Source organism: Danio aesculapii, chromosome 17 (assembly GCF_903798145.1).
Source record: "Danio aesculapii chromosome 17, fDanAes4.1, whole genome shotgun sequence".
Lineage (NCBI taxonomy): Eukaryota > Metazoa > Chordata > Actinopteri > Cypriniformes > Danionidae > Danio > Danio aesculapii.
In genome coordinates this window covers 30,027,829-30,049,205 of record NC_079451.1, presented here as the reverse complement: position 1 = coordinate 30,049,205, position 21,377 = coordinate 30,027,829, and the positions used below count along the sequence as shown (strand labels likewise).

The window sequence follows — 21,377 nt, the reverse complement described above, 5'->3', positions numbered from 1 at the left end:
ATGAACCGCCAACCTATCCAGCATGTTTTACACAGCGGATGCCCTTCCAGCTGCAACCCATCACTGGGAAACATCCATACACACTCATTCACACATATACACTACGGACAATTTTAGCCTATCCAATTCACCTGTACCACATGTCTTTGGACTTGTGGGGGAAACCGGAGCACCGGGAGGAAACCCACGCGAACACAGGGAGAACATGCAAACTCCAAACAGAAATGCCAACTGACACAGCCAAGGCTCGAACCAGCGTCCTTCTTGCAGAGGCGACAGTGCTACCCACTGCGCCACCACATCACCCACGACTCACAAAGTGAAATTTTGAACTACTTTGGATTGTTACTTGATAAACCTGAAAATAAAAGATGAAAAATCCAAAATCGCAACAGGAAATGTTGAAACAATTTTTGTCCACTTCATATAGCCTAATTTCGTTGGAAAAATGCTCTTTTGTAACAAATTTCATTCGGTATAATTTGTACCTTATTTTTAATGTATTTTTGTTGGTCAGTTATCTACAAAATAAAATAAAAAGAATACATTTTAGGTAATGTGAAATGCAAATAATACTTTTTGGCCTACTTTATGATTTACATTCAAGTAGGCCTGGTATAACATAAAATATAGTATTTCCGGCAATTTTCTTTATAATTTGAGTTATGAGTTACAGTATCGCAATACTACTTAGTATCAAGATACTTCAGCTGGTATAGTATTGTAAGGTTAATTAATGGTATCGCGACAACCCTAGCTCTTACTAAGCTTCTAGAAACATCCTTGCAGGTGGGTTAAGGCAAGTTGGACAAAAATTCTGCAGTACACCGGCCCTCTAGGACCGAGTTTGAACATCCCTGGTCTAAATGTGCATTATCCTGCTTGTTACATGGATACTACACAAAAGTAAATGATTAGACAAAACACTAATTCTAATTCTGTACAAATAAAAATGACAATTTTTTTAATTAAAGAAAAATGGCTGTTTCGCACTTGTGACTTATTCAACAGTCAAGAAAAGCATTGTGACAGATACGCATATATATGTATGTGAAAATACTCTTTAAAGGTTAAACTGATTCATAGTACTTGAATGAGCCTGTGTTAATAGTTTTAACAGTTGTTATCTGGGAATTACATACCTTGGAATGCCGTAATTGACCTTTCAGAATCAAGTATTTTTAAGAGCCATATAATAAACGTTTTAAATGACATAATATTGATCATCATAATCATTTTATTTACTGATTCAATATTGTAAAATCGATGAGACGGAGATTGGTAAATGAGTCCATTTTTATCTGGTCATTTTAAGCTCGAGGGCAGTATTTCACTCTTTTAGTATGAGTTTGGCACATAAATAGTCTAAAAAAAATCTTTAGGTGGAACCAAAAGATTTTTTTTTAAATGTGCCTCCTGCTGATTTTCTTTTTTTATTCAGAGATGGTGCGTAAGATTAGGCATTTATGTGAGCTCTCAGTACAAAAATAGACACCATATTAAGTGCCTTTCACAATTGTGACAATGATCCCCAGTGAATTGAACTCCCTAGTGGAGTAAAGCATCAATTACGGTCATTATGATTTGCTCAGGTTTACAGTAGTGTTGACCCTGTGTTCATTACACCTAAAGTGACATTAAAATCAGTATGAATTGGAAGAATTTTTTCTGTGGTATTAGGAATATGCATGAAATTAAGTTATCGTTTTGTCAGCTTGATCATAAGTGTTTGGCTAGATGCTAAAACATATCCAACATGTCTTAACAAGCTAGTAGATAATGAATAATTAGTCTTGCTTTTCAGATTCAAATTAGAGGACTCAGCCTTTTTGTAACTGACGTTAAAATGTTGTGACCTGACTTGACAGGGAAAAAAAAAAGCTTTGACTAATCATTTGAGGCTGGTCCAGCTAAGCAGTCTATGGGGTCTGAAACGTTTTGTCCCCTTTCTACCACTTCCAGAGGTAGTCGAAAACACATTATTGCATTGCTTTCATGCCCAAAGGTAAAATGCATTCAAACCAACACAGAAGACTACCTACACCAGTGGTGGGCAATTCATTTTTCCAAGGGGCCCCATTAGACACTGTGTTCGTTTTAGAGGACAGAACCAATAGAGTTAATATTTATGTAACAAAACAAAAAAAACTGTATGTGAAACATTATAACGAGACAATAAAATGCAGAGCACACAATTTTACGGAGTAGTTGCAGCACACAAATTATAGTCACTGAAGGCTGATTAATACATCTGTTTCGAGTGATCGGGATGACCCAGTGCCTGCCTTGACCATAGTCATGCATTTATACTTCTACGTGCTGTTTGTGTTGCTCTGCAATAACACTTCCGAAACGCCAGCTGGCAGTAGGTTTTTATGTTCCTCTGTGTCAAGTTTATTCACGGGTGTTTTGTTTTTTTCTAAATGCTACAAGTAGCTCCCTCATTTTGTGGTGGAAACCGGCGGACACGAGACAACTTTAATCATACTGTAAACACAAAACAACAGTTTCTATCTAGAGCTACTTCATGGGACTCATCACTTGTAAACATTTGCTCCATCAGGTTTACACGGCTCTCGGTCCCACTCACACTGGTCTCAGCTACCAAGCCGACCAATCAGAGCTTGTGCTACGCGTTGTTGTGACATGTAGTTACATTTTTTTTGAGAGGTCAGCGTCGGTGTCAGCCCCAACGAGGACTATGTGACCGTGCAAAGGCTGCGCCAGAGCATACGCATATGCGTGTACTTGATGCAGAAGTATAAATCAACCTTGAGAGTATCTGTATCTGGATTTCTTTAATCATTTGTCTGAGGAAATTAGTCTACTGTTAATACTGTGTACATTCCATACAAATTGGTAAGCTGACTGGTTCTAGTCAATTTTCACTCTGAAAATTGAACTGCTACTGTTTCAATTCACTATATTCTCTATTTCACTAGATTGTGTCAATCTACATTGTAAAAGAGCTATAGAAATAAAGCTGAATTGAATTGAATTGTCACATGACTCTCGCGGAAAAGTTAAACAGTACAATGCCAAAACATGGAGCTAGATTTGCTTCTTACCGATATTAGTTTACAGAGAATCTTCACTTGCGCATGCAACAAGCTAGGGGAATGACAACACAGGAAGTACTGTAATTTCACATGTACTGTAATGTAAATTCACACGATGCCGACATAGTGCACAATCTGTGATTGGTTGGCTTGGTAGTGTTGGCAACTGTGGGCGGGACTGAGAGACATAGGAGCGGAGAAAACCCAGTCACTTTTATTGTTTACTTTTATTAAAGTTTGATGAGCGTTTGTTATTTCCCACCTATTTCTTCCTTGAATGAGTGTATGTTTTAAATGGTTCTACAGTAGCATTGCACCCATTTCAGATGAAAGCCTAAAACACTGGCAAAGATACTTGACACAGTGGAACATAGAAAACCCATTGACTAATATTTTCAGAAGTGTTGTTGTGAGAGCAACATAGACAGAAGGCAGAAGTATAAATCACAAGAGTGTGGGCTAGATGCAAGGTGTTCACCGTGGGGTACTGCAAACACTTGACGCAAGAGTATAAATCAGGCTTAAGTGTATTGAAATGACAACATTCTCCCATTATTTTATTAATGTAAAGTTCATTACATGGCTATGTATTATGGACAATAGTGTTTGCTGTAGTAGACAGACATCATCATCATCATCATCACATCTAGGTTTACTATGGTTTGGGAATGTCAAGATTTTAAAATCGCTAAAACTTTCTGTTATACTGTTCCTACAATATATATGTTTTTTTAACATGTTTTTTTACTCTTTCATTTAGTTTTTTAGGACAACAGTATCTCCAACAGAAAATTTTCACATCAAAAGCTATTGGTCAGACCATGATTCAGCAAACATGTGAAAAACAAACCCCTTCCAGTATACACCAACATAAAAGCATGCTGTAGATCTGAATACTTCAGTGGCTTACTTTTATATTCAAAGACTAGAAAGATATCCAAAGATGTTTTTACACCTCTAGTTTGAAAAGAAAAAAAAAAAAGAGGGAAGGGTTTGCATGAAAAAGGGAGTTTCATTATGTGCACTACAGCAGCAACACAAACACAGACCTGCGTCTGAGATAGACAGTGATTCGGAGAGAAGCGTTTACAGCGGATCTGAGAGCTGTGTGGGCGTTGAGGATTTTCATTCTATAATGTTGTAGTGATATTACTGTAAACATAGGAACTAAATCATTTTAACTAAGCTATGTCTTTAAAAACTGAAAGAGTACTGCTGATGATACTAACTAACTTTGCCATCTGAATAAACGTAAACAAAGAACATTGATCACACACTTACCAAATCCGTAGAGAAAGGACAATCAACACCAACTGGAACCGTGTCTTTTTTTTAAAAAAAAGAAGACAAGAGGCAAATCCGGATTTCACCATTTGCAGATTTGAAAAGCTCTTGGGTAAAAAATTTTTTCTAATAAACATGCGGCACATTTGTAAACACAACACTGACCCATGTCTCCGAACAATTCTTCTTCTACTTGTTTGAATTACGGTTGGCACTGCAACAGGTAAAAGGAGTGTCCGAAGCTATATCATGAAGCTGCATCTCGTTCACAATAGAGCGCGCTGATTGGTTCGAACCAAGTCTTTCTCATAAATTAATGAACCGATGTGCTGAAAACTCAACGACGTCACTTTGTACTGGCTGGTACAGACAGCTAATCTCCACACTGGAATTTACACAATGATCTCATCGCCATGACGTATCTTCAAAATTTCTTTTTAAACCGGAAGAATGAAACTACGCAAAAACAACCAATTTTCATTTTTTAGTGAAATATACGCGTCATAATAGTGTTTTCAGCAAAGTTTGATGTCTGTCAACATCTCAAAAAATACATTTTGGTGTTTCGGGAAATCTTAGTTATCGAAACTAATGAAGACATCAGAAGTCAACAAGTTATTTTAATTATGTAGTCTGACATGTTCACTGTTCCAAAATGTTTCTTAAACTAAAATATACTGGGTTTAAAGGGGAAAAAAAGTTGGTGTTTTTTACCCAGACATTTAAAAAGAACATATTTTAGAGCAGTAACCACAGTATCATTATACTGTGATATTTTTATCCAAGGTTACCATACTGTCAGACTCTTATACCGGCCCATGCCTACTATGCTACTGGTCTTTTGAGATCTGATATCCACGATATATTCTAATATCCATTTGAGGAAATGCATAAATGATGTGGTGCATTTGCATTGAGTGTGATGTTCAACACTGTTCCTTTGAGTTCTCTGCTTTGTGTTTCGATGAATGGCTTGCGCATCTATATTGTGTGTAAGATTGAATAGGTGGTAACCATGAAATAAAATGTTCCTCTTTATTTCCCGGTAGGCCCAGCAGATGCTGTATGCATGCATGGAGAAGGTGGATGTTTCCAACACGGAGGGTTATGATTTGTTTCTCACCCAGCTCAAAGAAGGCCTGGAGAATACCTCACATGAAACAGCAGCCAATCACAAAGTGGCAAAGGTGAGTCCAATAGGAAGAAGGATGAGTCATCTCAAGTCTTCTTATCATTAAAAGCTTTTTGGAATTGCAGAGTTGTACGAGAAGTACAAAGTGTAGGAAATATAAATAGCCTAATGAATAATCAGCCTAGCTTACTAAAGGTTGAACACTCACCGTTTTTTACTGTTTTAAGTCAAAATTGTGCTGTTTTTTTTGCTTTACATAATTATGTTTTTATGATCTTCGCATTTGCCTCTTTATGGTTACAGTTTGCAATTGAATTTAGTCAAATTAAAACTGAAAGTATGTCACAAATAAAATGTTTCACATTTTTGAACTTATTTATTATTTTGTTTTCTGGTTGATTGACTGTCACAACATGAACTGAATTCTCACATTACATTTGGGTTACTATTTGTAACTTCACTTTACAAATACCGGTTTTCTTTTTAAGCTGAAATGGGCTTACATATAGACCATTTTGAGGGATGTAAACGAAAACGTTGGTTATTTCCTGTTTTACATTTTTAATTAATAATAATACATTTTATTTATAATAAAATTTTCTCAGACTCTTACAGAAAGTGTTTACGGAAAGATTAAAACCACAATAGAGAAACATAAAATACCAAAACACAGATAATTATAAATGACAAAACCTCATAGATTAAAAGCAATACTAAAAGGGTGAGTTTAAGTAAATTGATGTTTGTTGGTATAGAGCATTCCGTAATTTGGGTGTGTGGTAGGAGAATGCCCTACCTCCTATAGTGCTGAGTTAGCAACGAGGCTGAAACACAATAATACCCGAAGCAGAGTGTAAACATCGAGAAGAAGAAGATACAGACACCAAATCACAAATATAATCGGGAGCAGAACCACGAACCGCTTTGTTAAAATCAAGGCTTTGAAATTAATGCGTGACTTAACGGTTAGCCAGTGTAGCTGTTGAAGTACAGGGGTAATGCGAGAACGAGACGACGTATGAGTCAACACATATGCAGCTGAATTTTGAAAATGTCCTAAGAGAATTGGCTGGCAATCCCCCAAATAGAGAATTACAGAAATCCAAATAAGACTGGATAAAGGGATGGACAGAAAGGCCGTGAATGTTCCATAGGGGAAAAAAGCAGTTCTTGTTAAGTGTTTAAAATGGGGTTTTAAACTAAGTTGAGCATTAAAAAATTACGCCAAGATAACGCACCTGTGTAGAAGGTGATAATATTCCCGTAGAAGGTGGCTCATTTCCTCTGAATGGTACGGTACGGTTTGGTATGCTTTTACGGCCAAAAGGTGCCAAAAAGTGAACCATACTATACCACTTTCTGCCTACTCTTTCGAAAGGGTACCTAGCACAACAAAAGGGTACCAAAAAGTGGAGCAAGACGTGCAACTGAACGCTTTTGGTTCACAGAGATGCATCACTAGCTCGTGCACAAGCCAGCAGAATGAAAACAAAGGAAGCACCATTTTTAAATACACAGCTGAGACAATACACCGTATTAATATGTACATATAATAACAAGCCATGGTTGTTCCGAGCTTAGACAAACCTTGTCGTCGTCTCGATGAACAGCCATGAAAAAGAACCCTGTGCCCCGTAGTTGTTTACAAGGCCACCTGCGGTCTCGCTTTCGATGTTTGAAATAACAAACTTTTCGAGCTTATGATAATAACATGCGTGTGATTTATTGAAGTGTTTCTGACATCCGATCCTTTCAGAAACTGACAAATGCGAGTGTTAGATGGAAAAAAACAAAGCAAATGACTTTTTCAATGTTGCTTGTTGTTTTTTGAACCCAAATAAAGACTAAATGTATGCTGTGTGTAGTATTTCTGTAATTGTTAACATATCGGAGACTGTAAGGGTCTGTATTTATTAATATATGTTGCATTTATTTATTTATTTTATATAATTGCTGACATTACAGTAGGCTATTTTGCACTATCATTGATCTGCAGCTATAATCAAATCATGTTCATGGAAAGGTTAGTAATGAACATTTATTCACAAGTATTTATGTGTAAAAAGCATCTGTTGTGAGAAGTGCTTCTCATATGATATGTGAACGACCTGTACAGCTTTACTTTGACATTTCTTCGAGCGAGATTGGTATGTGGAAACCCTTATGGCAGTGGAAACAAGCCTGATAAAGGTGACCCATACCGACCCGTACCGTACTGTACCACTCAGTGAAAATAGGCCAATAGAGACCCATCAACTGTTAACGTAAAATTACTACACCTATTAACAGTAGAGGGAGTGCCAATCAATCAAATCTCAGCTTTGGAGCCATTTAATTTGAGATCATTTTTTTGTTGCCAGGCTTTAATTTCCACCAAGCAGGCATTAAGTGTCAGTATTGAAGCAGATAGATTAGGAGTGGTACTAATATAGATCTGAATACCATATTTTTTGTAGGATTTGTACAAGAGGCAGCATATAAAAGCTAAGTAAAAGTAGACAGAGTACTGCCCCTGGGGGCACCATGGCACAGGAACCATCCAATTTCTATAGCCTCGGAGAATCCAAAACGAGCCACATATTAATAAATAATATTATGATTTTAATGATGCGTTATGATTGAATTGCCTCTCCCTGCTTGTTATCAAACTATTTCATAACTGTAACAAATGGTCATGGGCCAATGACATGACACATTGAAATAGTCTATAAAAAATGTTTCTCTCCTCTCCAACTCTCTCTCTTTCTCTCTGTCTCACATTTGTACAACTATCTTTATAGGGACTTCCCATAGACTTAATGATTTTCATACTCTACAAGCTGTATTTTCTATCCCCCTACCTCAAAATTCCATCCCTTACAGAAAACAATGTGCATTTTAAATTGTTTCATTATAAAAATGCTTCTTCTTGTGTGATTTATGAGCAATTTTCCTTATGAGGACCAAATAAAATGTCCCCACAAGGTCAAAATGAACTGTATTCCTATGACTGTGGGGGCATCTTTATTTTGTTGTGTCCCCTCACACACACCCACGCACACACATTGTAGTATTGCCCATCCATTCATTATTATGCAGTGCTGGGATTTGGCTTCATGTTTCAGGACTGCAGACCTTTGTGCGGTTACTTCTTCCTTCTTGAATTCGAGGACCCCATAAAATCCGATTAAAAGCTTTCCAGCACAGTGTGTGTGTGTTCATGCGGTGACATGTTTGCTGATGTAATGCAGTCTGACTGTTTGTTTTTTTGTTAACAAGCAAGAATAGTTGAGTCATGTAGCTTTACAGCATATAGATTATTGATGAGGCTGATCCTTCAAGTGGCTGATCTGTGCAGACTCACACAGACACACACACAGCGCTGCCGCAGAGCTCACTGGTGTATCAGTAGCCCTGCAGTAACAGGAGGATGATCAAAGACTCCCTCTAATGCACCTGTGCTGCTCAAGTCTGCCAGAGCTGAAGGCATATTAATACTCCTTCAGTCTTTATACGTACTGTGCTGCTGACTGCTACTGTAAGGATGCAAAGAGATGACGCATGGATTTTGGTGGGAATTTGTTTGTGAAGAGAGACAATATGCTGTAGATATTTTTTTAAAGCTGATTGCTGATTTCCTGTCTTGTAGTATGAGTGTCATAATAGTTTTGTTTCATTATAAAAAGAATAATAATTTAATAGGAATAATGTAGTCATGCATTTTAAAACGATGAGTAAAATCTTTATTTATTACAAATTAAGACATTGCAAATATTGTAAAATAATGTCATAAGTTACATACAAATGATTGTTAAATTGTTTAAAAATTTAAAAAATACTAAATTGTTTGGGAACACTATAATTACATGCTATGGATCATCTATTAAGCATTCGCAAATAGTGAATTGCATGTTTTCTAATACATTCATTCTGTCATGACACCAAAATGCATTTAGTAAGGACTATTTATGCTTTATTAATACCAAATAAATGACAATTAAAGGATCTATCAAATGGTCAAAACCAGCAACTTCTCTGAAATTGCAAATTGGTTTGTAAATGATGCAATACTTAATTTAAAAAAGTAATGGAAAAAATAATAATTAACAAAGTATGAAAATACAATAATTAAGCACATCAGTCAAGAATAGAGCATTTGCATCTGCAGTTATAAACTCCTTACTAACATCTGTTATTATAGAGTATATACATAACATATAATGAACAGATTTTGTACAAGGACATAAAAATAAATTCTAAATGTATCAGTGAAAAGCAATACCAATATTACACATTAACAGCACTAAACAAAAGCATGTCAAGAAAAAATACAATAAACAAATATATTTATTGATCTATCTATCTATCTATCTATCTATCTATCTATCTATCTATCTATCTATCTATCTATCTATCTATCTATCTATCTATCTATCTATCTATCTATCTATCTATCTATCTATCTATCTATCTATCTATCTATCTATCTATCTATCTATCTATCTATCTATCTATCTATCTATCTATCTATCTATATCTATATCTACACACAAAGTTTTTTTTAATATTTAAAAAAAAATTATAATTAATTTTTATAATACATAAGTTTTTTATCATTTTTACATTTTTTTATATTTCCCAAATGATGTTTAACAGAGCAAGGACAAGGAAAAGTCTTTGTTTAATATCAGCTAGAATAAAAGCAGTTGTAAATTTTTTTTAAAAACCATTTTAAGGTCAATTATTAGCCCCTTTAAGCTATATATTATCTGTAGTCTACTGAACAAACCATTGTTATACAATAACTTGCCTAATTACTCTAACCTGCCTAGATAACCTAATTAACCTAGTTTAGCCTTTAAATGTCACTTTAAGCTGTATAGAAGTGTCTTGTAAAATATCTAGTAAAGTATTATTTACTGTCATCATGGCAAAGATAAAATAAATCAGTTATTAGAAATGAGTTATTAAAACTACTATGCTTTGAAATGTGTTGAGAAAATCTTCTCTTTATAAACATAAATTGGGGAAAAAAGAAATGGGGGGCTAATAATTCAGAGGGGCTAATAATTCTGACAACTCTATATAATTAAATAAAATGATAAATAAAATATATAATGAATTAGGTTAAATAAAATCTAGAAAAAATGTAATCTTTTGATTTGTCGTTTTATTTCTTAATCTCTTTCTCTTGTTATTTCTGCCTCTTTTTTTGCTCCTTTCTATTGTTTTTTTTTTTTTTTTTCCAGTTCTCGCTCTCTGTTTCTCTCGTTCTCTTTGACATTCACTGTCCTGTAATCTTGGGCTGATCTTGAGCTCTCATTACTGCAGTCTCTGTATCAGATACAAACACGTGTACAAAGAGCAGAGCTTTCTTTACTCTTGTGTGGATGGCATGTGCTGATCACATCTCTGTAATGAGAAAACAAGTGCATTGCTTATCACACTGGCAGTCTGCTGCCCCTTTTATTTGCATGGTGTGTTTATAGGAACCCCTCATGAATGCTGATCTGGGATACGTTTCCCCCGTTTATACACAAGTCATTCATTTAGATCTAGGGACCGAAACGATCCTAGATCAGTGCTGTTTTATGAGCCTCTGCAGTTATTAATGACGGCATGTTTCTCCCTTGCGTCCTCCAAGCCATCAGCATATTACTGCAGTCCTGTTCATGCAGTTTTTCGCAGTGGACCACAGCATCAGCCCCATGTGGTAAAATGAAGCACAGTGTTCCCTTGTGTTGTCATCCACACACCCTTTCCCCTCGTAATTTGGCCTACATCCAGTTTGCACTGCTGTAACAATGATGGTCAGCTTCAGTGATGGATTTCTCACTCAGCTCTCCATTGACCCCTATCAGAGTGCTGCACTGGGTTCTGGAACTTTCCTGGCTCTTAGAATTAGTACAGATTTGGTATCAGGTTGTTTCAAGTTTTGTTTGAACATCAGATGTTTTATTTTTTAAGTTAAAATAAGAGCAAAAGTTCAAATAACTCACTATGGATGTGAACAAGCTTGTTTAGACTTGTTCAGAAAAATACTTATTTAGAAAAATACTTGGATACCTTGATCTGAAATTAGGCAGTTGAGCTTGAAAAAATGTATTGAAGGAGAGTATGTTCACACTGCAGCCAAATGTGGCCAAATTCTGGTTTGGTGGCCATATGTGACTCATCTGTTTTTGTCATGACTGTGTGAACAGCACAAACTGCTTCATTCATTCATTCATTTTCTTTTCACCTTAGTCCCTTTATTAATCCGGGGTCGCCACAGCGGAATGAACCGCCAACTTATCCAACATATGTTTTACGCAGCGGATGCCCTTCCAGCTGCAACCCATCTCTGGGAAACATCCGTACACACTCATTTACACACATACACTATGGACAATTTAGCCTACCCAATTCACCTGTACCACATGTCTTTGGACTGTGGGGGAAAACGGAGCACCTGGAGGAACACAGGGAGAACATGCAAACTCCACACAGAAAAGCCAACTGACCTAGCCAAGGCTCGAACCAGCGATCTTCTTGCTGTGAGGTGACAGAAATACCTACTGTGCCACTGCTTCGCCCTCACAAACTGCTTGAATTCTGATTTATTCCGCTTTCTTATGTATTAAATCTGTGAGCAGATGTGTCTGGATTCATGCGACTTTTATTTAATTTTCCATTGAAAAATACAATTATTTTGCCCTGGCATATACTCCAAACATTCTCTTCTCAGTGGCTGCTCTTTAAACTTGAATGCAGTGTGGCCTGTCTTTGCTGTTTTCTGTAGCAAATGATCACACTGGTGTGATTGGGTCTTTTAGAGCGTTGAGTGATCAGCTGCTAAATTCAAATCTGCTTTCCTGTGAGGGCTTGATCTGAGCCAGATAAAAGATGTGCACCACGCATGTTATAGATCAATGTATCAGTATTTTTAATTGCAAAACACCCTTAAGTTTTTAGGCATTGACATGCACACTAGTACTAGCAAAACTACCATTTATAGATCATAAAATACACCATTGTTGTCTGCAAAACTATCAGGAATAATAATATTAAATTATCTGACCATGTGCTTTATTCAGCTCATAGGGTAAACACATTGTGTACATAACTGGCAAATTTGTTCTGTGCGTAGTTGTTCTTGTCCACATATGGGTTAGTTTAGGACCATGAACACCACACTGGAAATCTGATCATATATTGGAAACACTTTACAATAAGGTTGTATTTGTTTACGGGTGTATTAGGTTGTATAACGCACAATGCATTTTTTACAGTATTTGTTCATGTTACTTAATGAAACTACAGTTATTCATTATTAGTTCATGTTAACTCATGGTGCATTAGCTAATGTTAACAAGCATGAATATGGATTTTTAATAAGGCATTAGTAAATGTTGAACTATGATTAATAAATGCTGTACAAGTATTGTTCAAAATTAGTAAATACATTAACTAATGAAACCTTATTGTAAAGTGTGACCCATATATTTTATTATAATATAATACCACATTCAATACAAATGTGAACAGCTATAAAATTTCTGATTTGAGCGCTAAACCTTGCAGTATGAATCTAGCCCAAGCTTTTGCAGGTATTACATACTTTTCACATTTGAATATTTCAACCATTAAAATGTTTGATCTCTTTCCAGTGGGCGACCGTGACCTTCCATCTCCCTCATCACGTGCTGAAGGTGGTAACGAATGCCATCGTGAACGAGCTGAAAAAGTTGAATCAGAATGTGGCAGCCTTGTCGGTGGCTTCTTCAGTCATGGACAGACTCTCCTACCTCTTGCCAAGCGGCAGGCCAGAACTGGGTGTTGGACCCGGACGCTCTGTAGATAGGTAACTGCATGTCACATTTAACCTTTATGCAATCACAACTGATCAATGGTAGTTCAAAGGTGTTTGCCTAATCAGACAGAGCAAACTTTTTTTAAATGTTCCAATTGCTGTTTCAAACCCCAGAAACAAATGTAATTTGGCCCATCTTTAAACAAGTACCAGTGTTGCGGCAAGCTACTTAAAAAAATGTAGTGAGCTAAGCCAATAGCTACTCAAAATGTAGCTTAACTACACTAAAAGCTACCCTCTGGAAATGTAGCAAGCTAAGCTAAAAGCTACTTGGGAAAAGTAACTTGGCTACATCTAAGCTATTTTTGCAATTTTCATTTTTAAATCGAAGCAACTTAAATCCAAGTCAATCATATCTTAGTGATCATCAAAATTGTCAATGAAACATGTGAGGCAGAATTGTTCAGTTCCATTATTTACTGCAAATAATATGCTGTACTAAACAGAAATAAATTATAGTATATAACAGCAAAAACAAAAAATCCAATAAAACCAGGTGTTACACATTTAAAATACTATAGTAATTTATAATAAAGGAAAATATTTAGGAATGAGCATTATATTGGATATATATTTACAACTCTCTTCATAAATGAATTACACTACATAGTGTACTATCATTAGTAACTATCATGAACTAATAGTAATTACCATAGTATACTTTAACTGTTACTACAGTAAACTGTCCATCCATCCATCCATCCATCCATCCATCCATCCATCCATCCATCCATCCATCCATCCATCCATCCATCCATCCATCCATCCATCCATCCATCCATCCATCCATCCATCCATCCATCCATCCATCCATCCATCCATCCATCCATCCATCCATATATATATATATATATATATATATATATATATATATATATATATATATATACAGTAAATTAACAGTATTGCATCTTACCATGTGCTTCTTGAGGTATGGTCACAAGGAATCCTGCTTCAGAAATAACACTTCTACCTCGGTCATCTTTCCATCAAGCAATTTTCTCATTTTAGCCTAATTGGTTTGCAATGTCACCGACCAGAGCGAGAGGTGTCTGTAACGCACTGCAAAAAGTTTGTTGTCAACCACCATAAAACAGGAAGAAGAAGAAATCATCATTCCCACCTTCATATGGATTTACTTTCATACAGATTTACTTTCTCACAAGAGATTTGTAGGATGTGTTTTGTGGCTTGTTTCAGTAAAAAAAAAAGAAGAAGAATAAACTACCCAGACCAAACCTCCTGTAAATCCCTGTATTCACTGTGGTGTGTTAAGTGTGTGCAAGCATGTTTCATCCTTTCTACAGGAAGTTTTACTTATATTAAATTGGAAGATGTGTACTGGTTTTTACTTCTGTATGATTTATTTACAGGTCTTTGATGTATAGTGAAGCCAACCGGAGAGAAACATTCACATCTTGGCCTCACACTGGCTACAGGTGGGCTCAGCCTGATCCCATGGCCCAGGCAGGATTTTATCACCAGGTTTGTGTCATCCCTTATGGCAATGATTCTTCTCTCATTTCACCTTCTCAGGACCGCTTTTCTTTTATGCTTCATTTTCGGTTTCTTTTTTGCTGTGTAAATGATGGCCACTGGCTGAATTTGAAAGCGTGATTGTATCCCCATTTGAAAGTGAAATCAGGCCAACTGTGTTAAGAATGATAGTAAAAGAATTTTTCAAATCATTCAGACCACAGACATGAATCATCAAGTTGATTAATGTGTGCAATAGACATTTTCAAAATGTTTTGCTTTCGGATTTACTATGATCTCTGGGAATTCCCTGTGATGCTGTGGTACCTGATGTATTGTCTGTCTTTGAGTCTCCAAGCATGCCAAGAAGGGTTGCGCTGTGCTGGTAACCAAGGATACCACACTACTTCTCTCACCCATGTTCCCTGTTGTCATGCCAACTGAACAGAACGAGGAGAGAACAGTGCCTCTGTGTTGTGGATGAAAGGGGGATGCCATGGCAAAAAGACATTTTGTTAGTTTAAGAAGTGAAGCAGAAATGGAAAAAACGTGATGAATTATGAATTAAAGTTGCATTTAAGACTCATCCTGAAAAGTAAAAACAGGAAATGAGGATCTAAAATGGCAAAAAACAGCCAGTGTGTGTGATTCTTTGACTTTTTCTGGCTTTGTAGTTGTAGTTTGCTGAAATGTTTTGTTGGCTACATAATAACTTGGAACTGTGCTTTTTTAGCTGTCTAGTGACTTTTGTTTTTCTTGTAGCCCGCATCGACAGGTGATGACCGGGCCATGTGCTTCACCTGCAGTGTGTGTTTGGTGTGCTGGGAACCTACAGATGAACCCTGGTGAGAAGCATCCCATTAAATCATAGCCTGCAATGTCAAACTCACTGACACTGCAAAAATCATGGTGCTATAAAAAGATTTAAATAAACATACCCTAACAAATGCCTAAAGCTGAGGGAACTCTCTTGTATTGGTATGAAGAATTCCACTAATATTTAAATGTTTCTTTAGGTCTGAGCATGAGCGGCATTCGCCTAACTGTCCATTTGTGAAAGGAGAGCATACACAAAACGTTCCACTGTCCGTCACCTTGGCCACAAGCCCTGCCCAGTTTCCCAGTGCAGATGGTTCGGATAAAATTGTGTGCTATGGGTTTGGAAGCTGCCCTCATTTTCTTGCAACAGCAACCAAAAGGGGGAAGATTTGCATCTGGGATGTTTCAAAGCTTATGAAGGTGGTTTGTTTATCTTTAAATGGGGTAAGAAAGAAACTGTACACCTAAATCTCTTCAGTACATTTACGTGTTTTTTATGTTTACAGGTGCATTTAAAGTTTGAGGTGAACCCGTATGACCCAGCCATCCTTAGGCAATTGATCCTGTCTGGGAGCGAACAGCAAAATCTCACAGGCACCGAATCACGCAGACCCACACTCTCATGGCTAGAGGAGGCCACATGCTGCTCTGACTTACCCAAACTAGAGGGGGACAGGTTCTGATCCCACATATACATCATTTTAGTTAGTCATCTTAAGACTAATGATGTCTTGATTTAAAATTTTTTTTGTGTTTTTGTACCTAGTGATGACCAGATAGAGGACTCAGACAGTGAAGAGCATTCCAGATCAGAGTCAGTTACAGGTAAAAACATTTATTTTCATTTATTAACGGTGTTTATTTATTATTTGGCTGCTATATCTTGGTCTTTTGTTCTCCTATAACATCTTACTAATAGCTCTCCCCCCTTCTGTATGTGCAGGCCCATTGGGTCAGAAGGAAACGATGGAGGTGAGTTTGGGAGTCACAGCTCTCAGTGTTCTACAACAGCCTGAGAAATTGCAGTGGGAGGTGGTGGCCAGTGTCCTTGAGGACACAGTTAAAGACCTGGAGGAGCTGGGGGCCAATCCTCCACATTCACTGGGCCCCCCTAAAGCAGATAAAGCTAAGGATAGGCCAGCTGAGCATCACAACATTCCCTTCCCCTGTCTGCTGGCTGGTGGATTGCTAAGCTACCGGTCAGCGGCTAGTTCTCCACTAGGTCCTCCTCCATCTCGCCGCTCCATGGATAGCCCGGTAAGGACTGCTGCCCCTGAGGGGCTTGCACCAGACCAGGGGCCCATGGAGATTGAGTCCTGTAACCCCTCAACAGACCTGGGCTCCCCGAACTTACCACCAGCCGCCCCTGTGCATAGGACTATGCCTGTTCTACTCCTGTACAGTATCAAGGAAGCAGATGAGAAGTCTTCAGGAAAGGTGTTCACCCAGATGAACAACCTGATGAGCAAAGGGCTTCATGACGAGGGCTTCACCGTCCCGCAGATTATAGAGATGGAGTTTGACTCACATGAGCAGCTGCTGCTGCAGGACCCTCCCATCACTTACATTCAGCAGTTTGCAGATGCAGCTGCTGGACTTGGACCTCTGGATGGTGAAAAGTGGAGCTCGATGGCTCCACGGCCAGGCTCTTTAGTGCAGTGTTTGCGGTTGCCGAAAGCACTGGAAGAAGAAAATCTGTATGTAGACTCTATCACACCATGCAGTGATGGCTTACACTTGTTAGTTGGTCTTCAGCCATGCTCTGTAGAGTCTCTTAGCGCTATCAATCAGGTGGAGGTGTTAAACACCCTCAACCGCTTGCACTCGGCTCTCTGTGGCCATCGCAAAGGACAGACATTGGCCAATGGTCATGATCCCCACACGGGCACCTCTCCTCCGCAGACCCCTCTCATCTTGCCCCCTGCTGATCAGCAACAGCCCCATACTTCCAGACCTATAGGGGGCAGTGGTGGTGGTGGATACCTTGCACTCTACAAGTTGAATTATTCCACTCGCATTGTGACCCTAGAGGAGGAACCTGTGAAGGTGCAGCAGATTCGGGACCCACGGGACGCTGTCACGTCTCTCCTCCTCCTGCCACCAGATGTGCTGGATGGCAGAGAGGATGATGGAGAGGAAACGTCTGAGGAGTCGACACCTTCAGGGCTTAAAAATGGCACGGGGACAGTGGCATCCACAATAACAGCTGGTGCAAGCTTGGGGTCAGCCACTGGGAAGGAGAAGAGAGGAGAGGTGGCTGGACTAGGACACCTGGTGGTGACTACACAGGCAGGTTACATCATGATTCTGGACTTATCCAACTTAGAGGTTTTAGCCAAAGTCGAGCCAGCGAAGAAAGAGGGGACAGAGGAGGTGGACCCCTTCGTCTCTGTTACCTACTGCTCAGGCACCGACCGTCTGTGTGCCTGCACAAAAGGTGAGTCATTGTACAGCATTTTGGTCTATTCATTTGTGATTCAGCACACATGTTTGGTTTACAACAAGGTTATAAGGTATAATAAGGCAGGGCTCGAAATTAACCTTTTTGCTTGGTAGCACTGGTGCTCCCAACTTTAAAAATTTTGTCGCACCAGCCAAAATTTAGTCGCACCCACTAATTATTAGCACTGTTATTACATGTTTTAATGTTATATTAACAGATTCACTGCATTTGAAATCAACACTAAACAATCTAACAAACAAACAAAACGACATCTGCAGGCGCCCACTGGCCCTGCATGCGCTGCTTGACATGAATGAAGCTTAGTTAACAGTAATAACTGTGCTGTTCTCACGGGTGGTGTCCGATGCACAGATAATACTGACATATAGCTTATTATTTGCAAACGTCATCTTAATAGCAATAACATTTTTTTCATGAGCTGCAATACTAGTTTAATCTTAGTGAACGCATGCTCTTTTTGCGATGGAGTATGCTGTGTTACATTTTACAAATAGCTGCCGCCTGGACAGCTGACAGCATCGTGACAATTAAATGAAGGATTAAACAGAACTCTTGCACTTAAAATGTGTAGATGTGGCAAACGCTGTCACCTGCAAACTCCGTCACACCGGCTTCAAGGTCAATGCTTTAGTCATTTTCATAGCAGACTTTAACCCAATGGAAGTCTTTTATCCACTCTTCAAAAAGTGTAAACGATGGATTAACATTCACCACATGATCACTGAAAAGACGTGCCATTATTTGTAACTTTAGGTGGTTTCTAAAACAAAATCTGTCAGTGTTGTTTTCATTCTCTTATCTTCAGTGCTTTACATGTTCGCAGTTGTAGCTCTCCCTGTCATCTGAAGAGCTGATATTAACCAATCCGTTCGCATTCAGTTGTAGCGCAGTGGGCTAATCTGAAGAGCTTGAAGGCGGGGCAAGCATTGTAGGCTTTGTTTACTGCAGCAAGTTGACATGACAACAGTTTTAAACTATTCCTGAGCGCTGTTTGGCGTTTCAGGTGCTAAGATGCACACTGCGTGAATGTCTCCTAAATCTGAACATTTTGCAGTTAAAACCGGTCGCACGGCACCAATTTTATGCGTTCACACAAATGCTCCCAAATATATTTTGAGGTCGCATAAATAAAATTTCGGGCGCATATGTGACCAAAACAGTCGCAATTTCGAGCCCTGTAAGGTATGGAGATTCATGGTTTCTTTCAGTTTAGTTTGCTGCTAGGCATGGGACGATAACCGTTTTCAAGGTATACCGTGGTTTGGAATAGTCAAGGTTTTAAAACCGCAAAAAAATTCTGCTATACCATTCCTACCTTATATGTAAGATTTTTTATTTACCTTTTTTGTTGTACAACAAAATCTCCAGATGAAAAGATATCCAAAGATGCCATTTTAAATTGTAAACTAATCAGTGTTTTAGAAACAAATGAAGACCGCAGAAGTCAGTGATTCATTTGAATTATTTATCCTGACATGTTTACTGCTCCAAAATATATTAAATGTTTCTCAAAATAGAATATATTGTGTTCTAAGGGGAATTTTTTTTTACCCAGACATTTAAAAAGAATATAAATTAGAGCAATAATCCCAATACCTTGAAACCGTTTTATTTTTATCCAAGGTTATCATACCGTCAGAATCTTATATTGGCCCATGCCTATTTGCTGCCCACACAGCCCATCACTATTGTAACCAGTTAGGTTCTCAGTAACTGTAGTGGGCACACTTACTCTCTCTTACTCTAGCATGTGACACTGGCATCACTGAGAATTGACCTTGGGGGATTTGAGATGTAGTGTGTTTGTCCACTCTGCTTATTTTATGATACATGTTCATCTTTTGATTTGCTCAGTTAAACATAATTCAGTGCAGAATCCAGATCTCTTGCACTGCCCTGTTATATCATCAGCCTTTATCATTCAATCAACTGAAATATGTGGCTAATGAAGGAAATCTGAGTGTGTTTTTAAGGGAGGGTAGGGGAATTCCACCCTGTCTTTACTTTCATTTTCTGTTTAGTCACTATTTATTTTACAGTCATTTTTATTTAGACAGGCATCATTTTAACTGAGACTTATTTGCAATTAACCATGTGACCTTTTCCCCAGATACATGTGTTAAAGTGAATATGAATGTTCAAATCGTGAGGTTGTTAAAGACGGTTAAGGTTTATTTCTGATGGTAGAACACTTGGTTACTTCTTGCTTCTTTAAACTTTGAAGGTGGAGAGCTTCATTTCCTTCAAATTGGAGGTGTGTGTGATGATATTGATGACGCCGACATTTTTGTCGACGGACCCCTGTCTAATAGGGCGGATCAGCTACTGGATGGAGCAAAACCTACATCAAATCCTTCGAGCCCTGGTATCACAGGTGAGCAACACATGGAAGGGCATTGTTTTCAAATTTTTATGTGCATGTCTGTCCAAAATAACAGATTAAACTGATGGTTTACTTCTCTTGACTCTTCAACTACATCACATAAAAGCTCTAAGAAATCATTTGGTCATGCTGAATTGAGCTTAAAACTGCTGATGCACAGTCTGTTTTCTTAGAATTTGTTCTCTAGGTTCTTTGTTCATTGTGTCATATGGCTTCTTTGTAAATCATACGAATAGTAAAATGGTTTGTCTTATAACCGAGGAAATGTACAGCACAGTAAGTCATGTGTCTGTTGGCAGGAGTTGACCTCTTGGTGGACCAGACATTGAGCGTAGAGACGCTTTCCTCTCTGGTGGAACTAACACGTTTTGAAACGCTCACGCCACGCTTCTCAGCAACCGTGCCCCCTTGCTGGGTGGAGGTTCAGCAGGAACAGCAGCAAAGGCGGCACCCGCAACACCTTCACCAACAGCACCATGGTGACGCAGCGCAGCACACGCGCACATGGAAACTCCAGAGTGACAGGTATGCATTCATATAAAACCCCTCATGATATATATGTCAGTATTTCTGAAGGGGAAATTAGTAGCTTTCGTAGTGTTTATTTTTGCATATCAGGTGAAATACTGCTCTTTCTCTTACTAGCTCCAGTTGGGATGAGCATGTGTTTGAGCTTGTCCTGCCTAAAGCCTGCATGGTAGGACATGTGGACTTTAAGTTTGTGCTGAACAGCAGTATTACTAACATCCCACAAATCCAGGTCACACTGCTGAAAAACAAAGCGCCAGGTCTGGGCAAAGTTAACGGTGAGTTCAAGAACAGATATTCAACTCTTAAAGGGATAGTTCACCCAAAAATGAACATTTGGTCTTAGTTTATTTCAGGACATGCATGTGAGGGGTTTTTTGTTCAGTGGAACAACATTGTAG

At 38.3% G+C, this 21,377-nt stretch overlaps 1 protein-coding gene across 7 annotated transcripts in view; it reads left to right on the top strand.

Moving 5' to 3' along the window:
* birc6 (baculoviral IAP repeat containing 6) overlaps positions 1 to 21,377 on the top strand; it is a 165,468-nt gene that overhangs the window by 15,027 nt on the left and 129,064 nt on the right. For all 7 annotated transcript variants that reach the window (XM_056476525.1, XM_056476523.1, XM_056476521.1 and 4 more), the window contains exons 3-13: positions 5,393 to 5,530; positions 13,104 to 13,297; positions 14,680 to 14,791; positions 15,545 to 15,627; positions 15,799 to 16,021; positions 16,108 to 16,277; positions 16,368 to 16,426; positions 16,545 to 18,038; positions 20,290 to 20,439; positions 20,748 to 20,973; positions 21,094 to 21,254. In XM_056476525.1, coding sequence (XP_056332500.1) covers positions 5,393 to 5,530; positions 13,104 to 13,297; positions 14,680 to 14,791; positions 15,545 to 15,627; positions 15,799 to 16,021; positions 16,108 to 16,277; positions 16,368 to 16,426; positions 16,545 to 18,038; positions 20,290 to 20,439; positions 20,748 to 20,973; positions 21,094 to 21,254 — 3,010 coding nt within the window. The remainder of the gene's footprint in view (positions 1 to 5,392; positions 5,531 to 13,103; positions 13,298 to 14,679; positions 14,792 to 15,544; positions 15,628 to 15,798; positions 16,022 to 16,107; positions 16,278 to 16,367; positions 16,427 to 16,544; positions 18,039 to 20,289; positions 20,440 to 20,747; positions 20,974 to 21,093; positions 21,255 to 21,377) is intronic.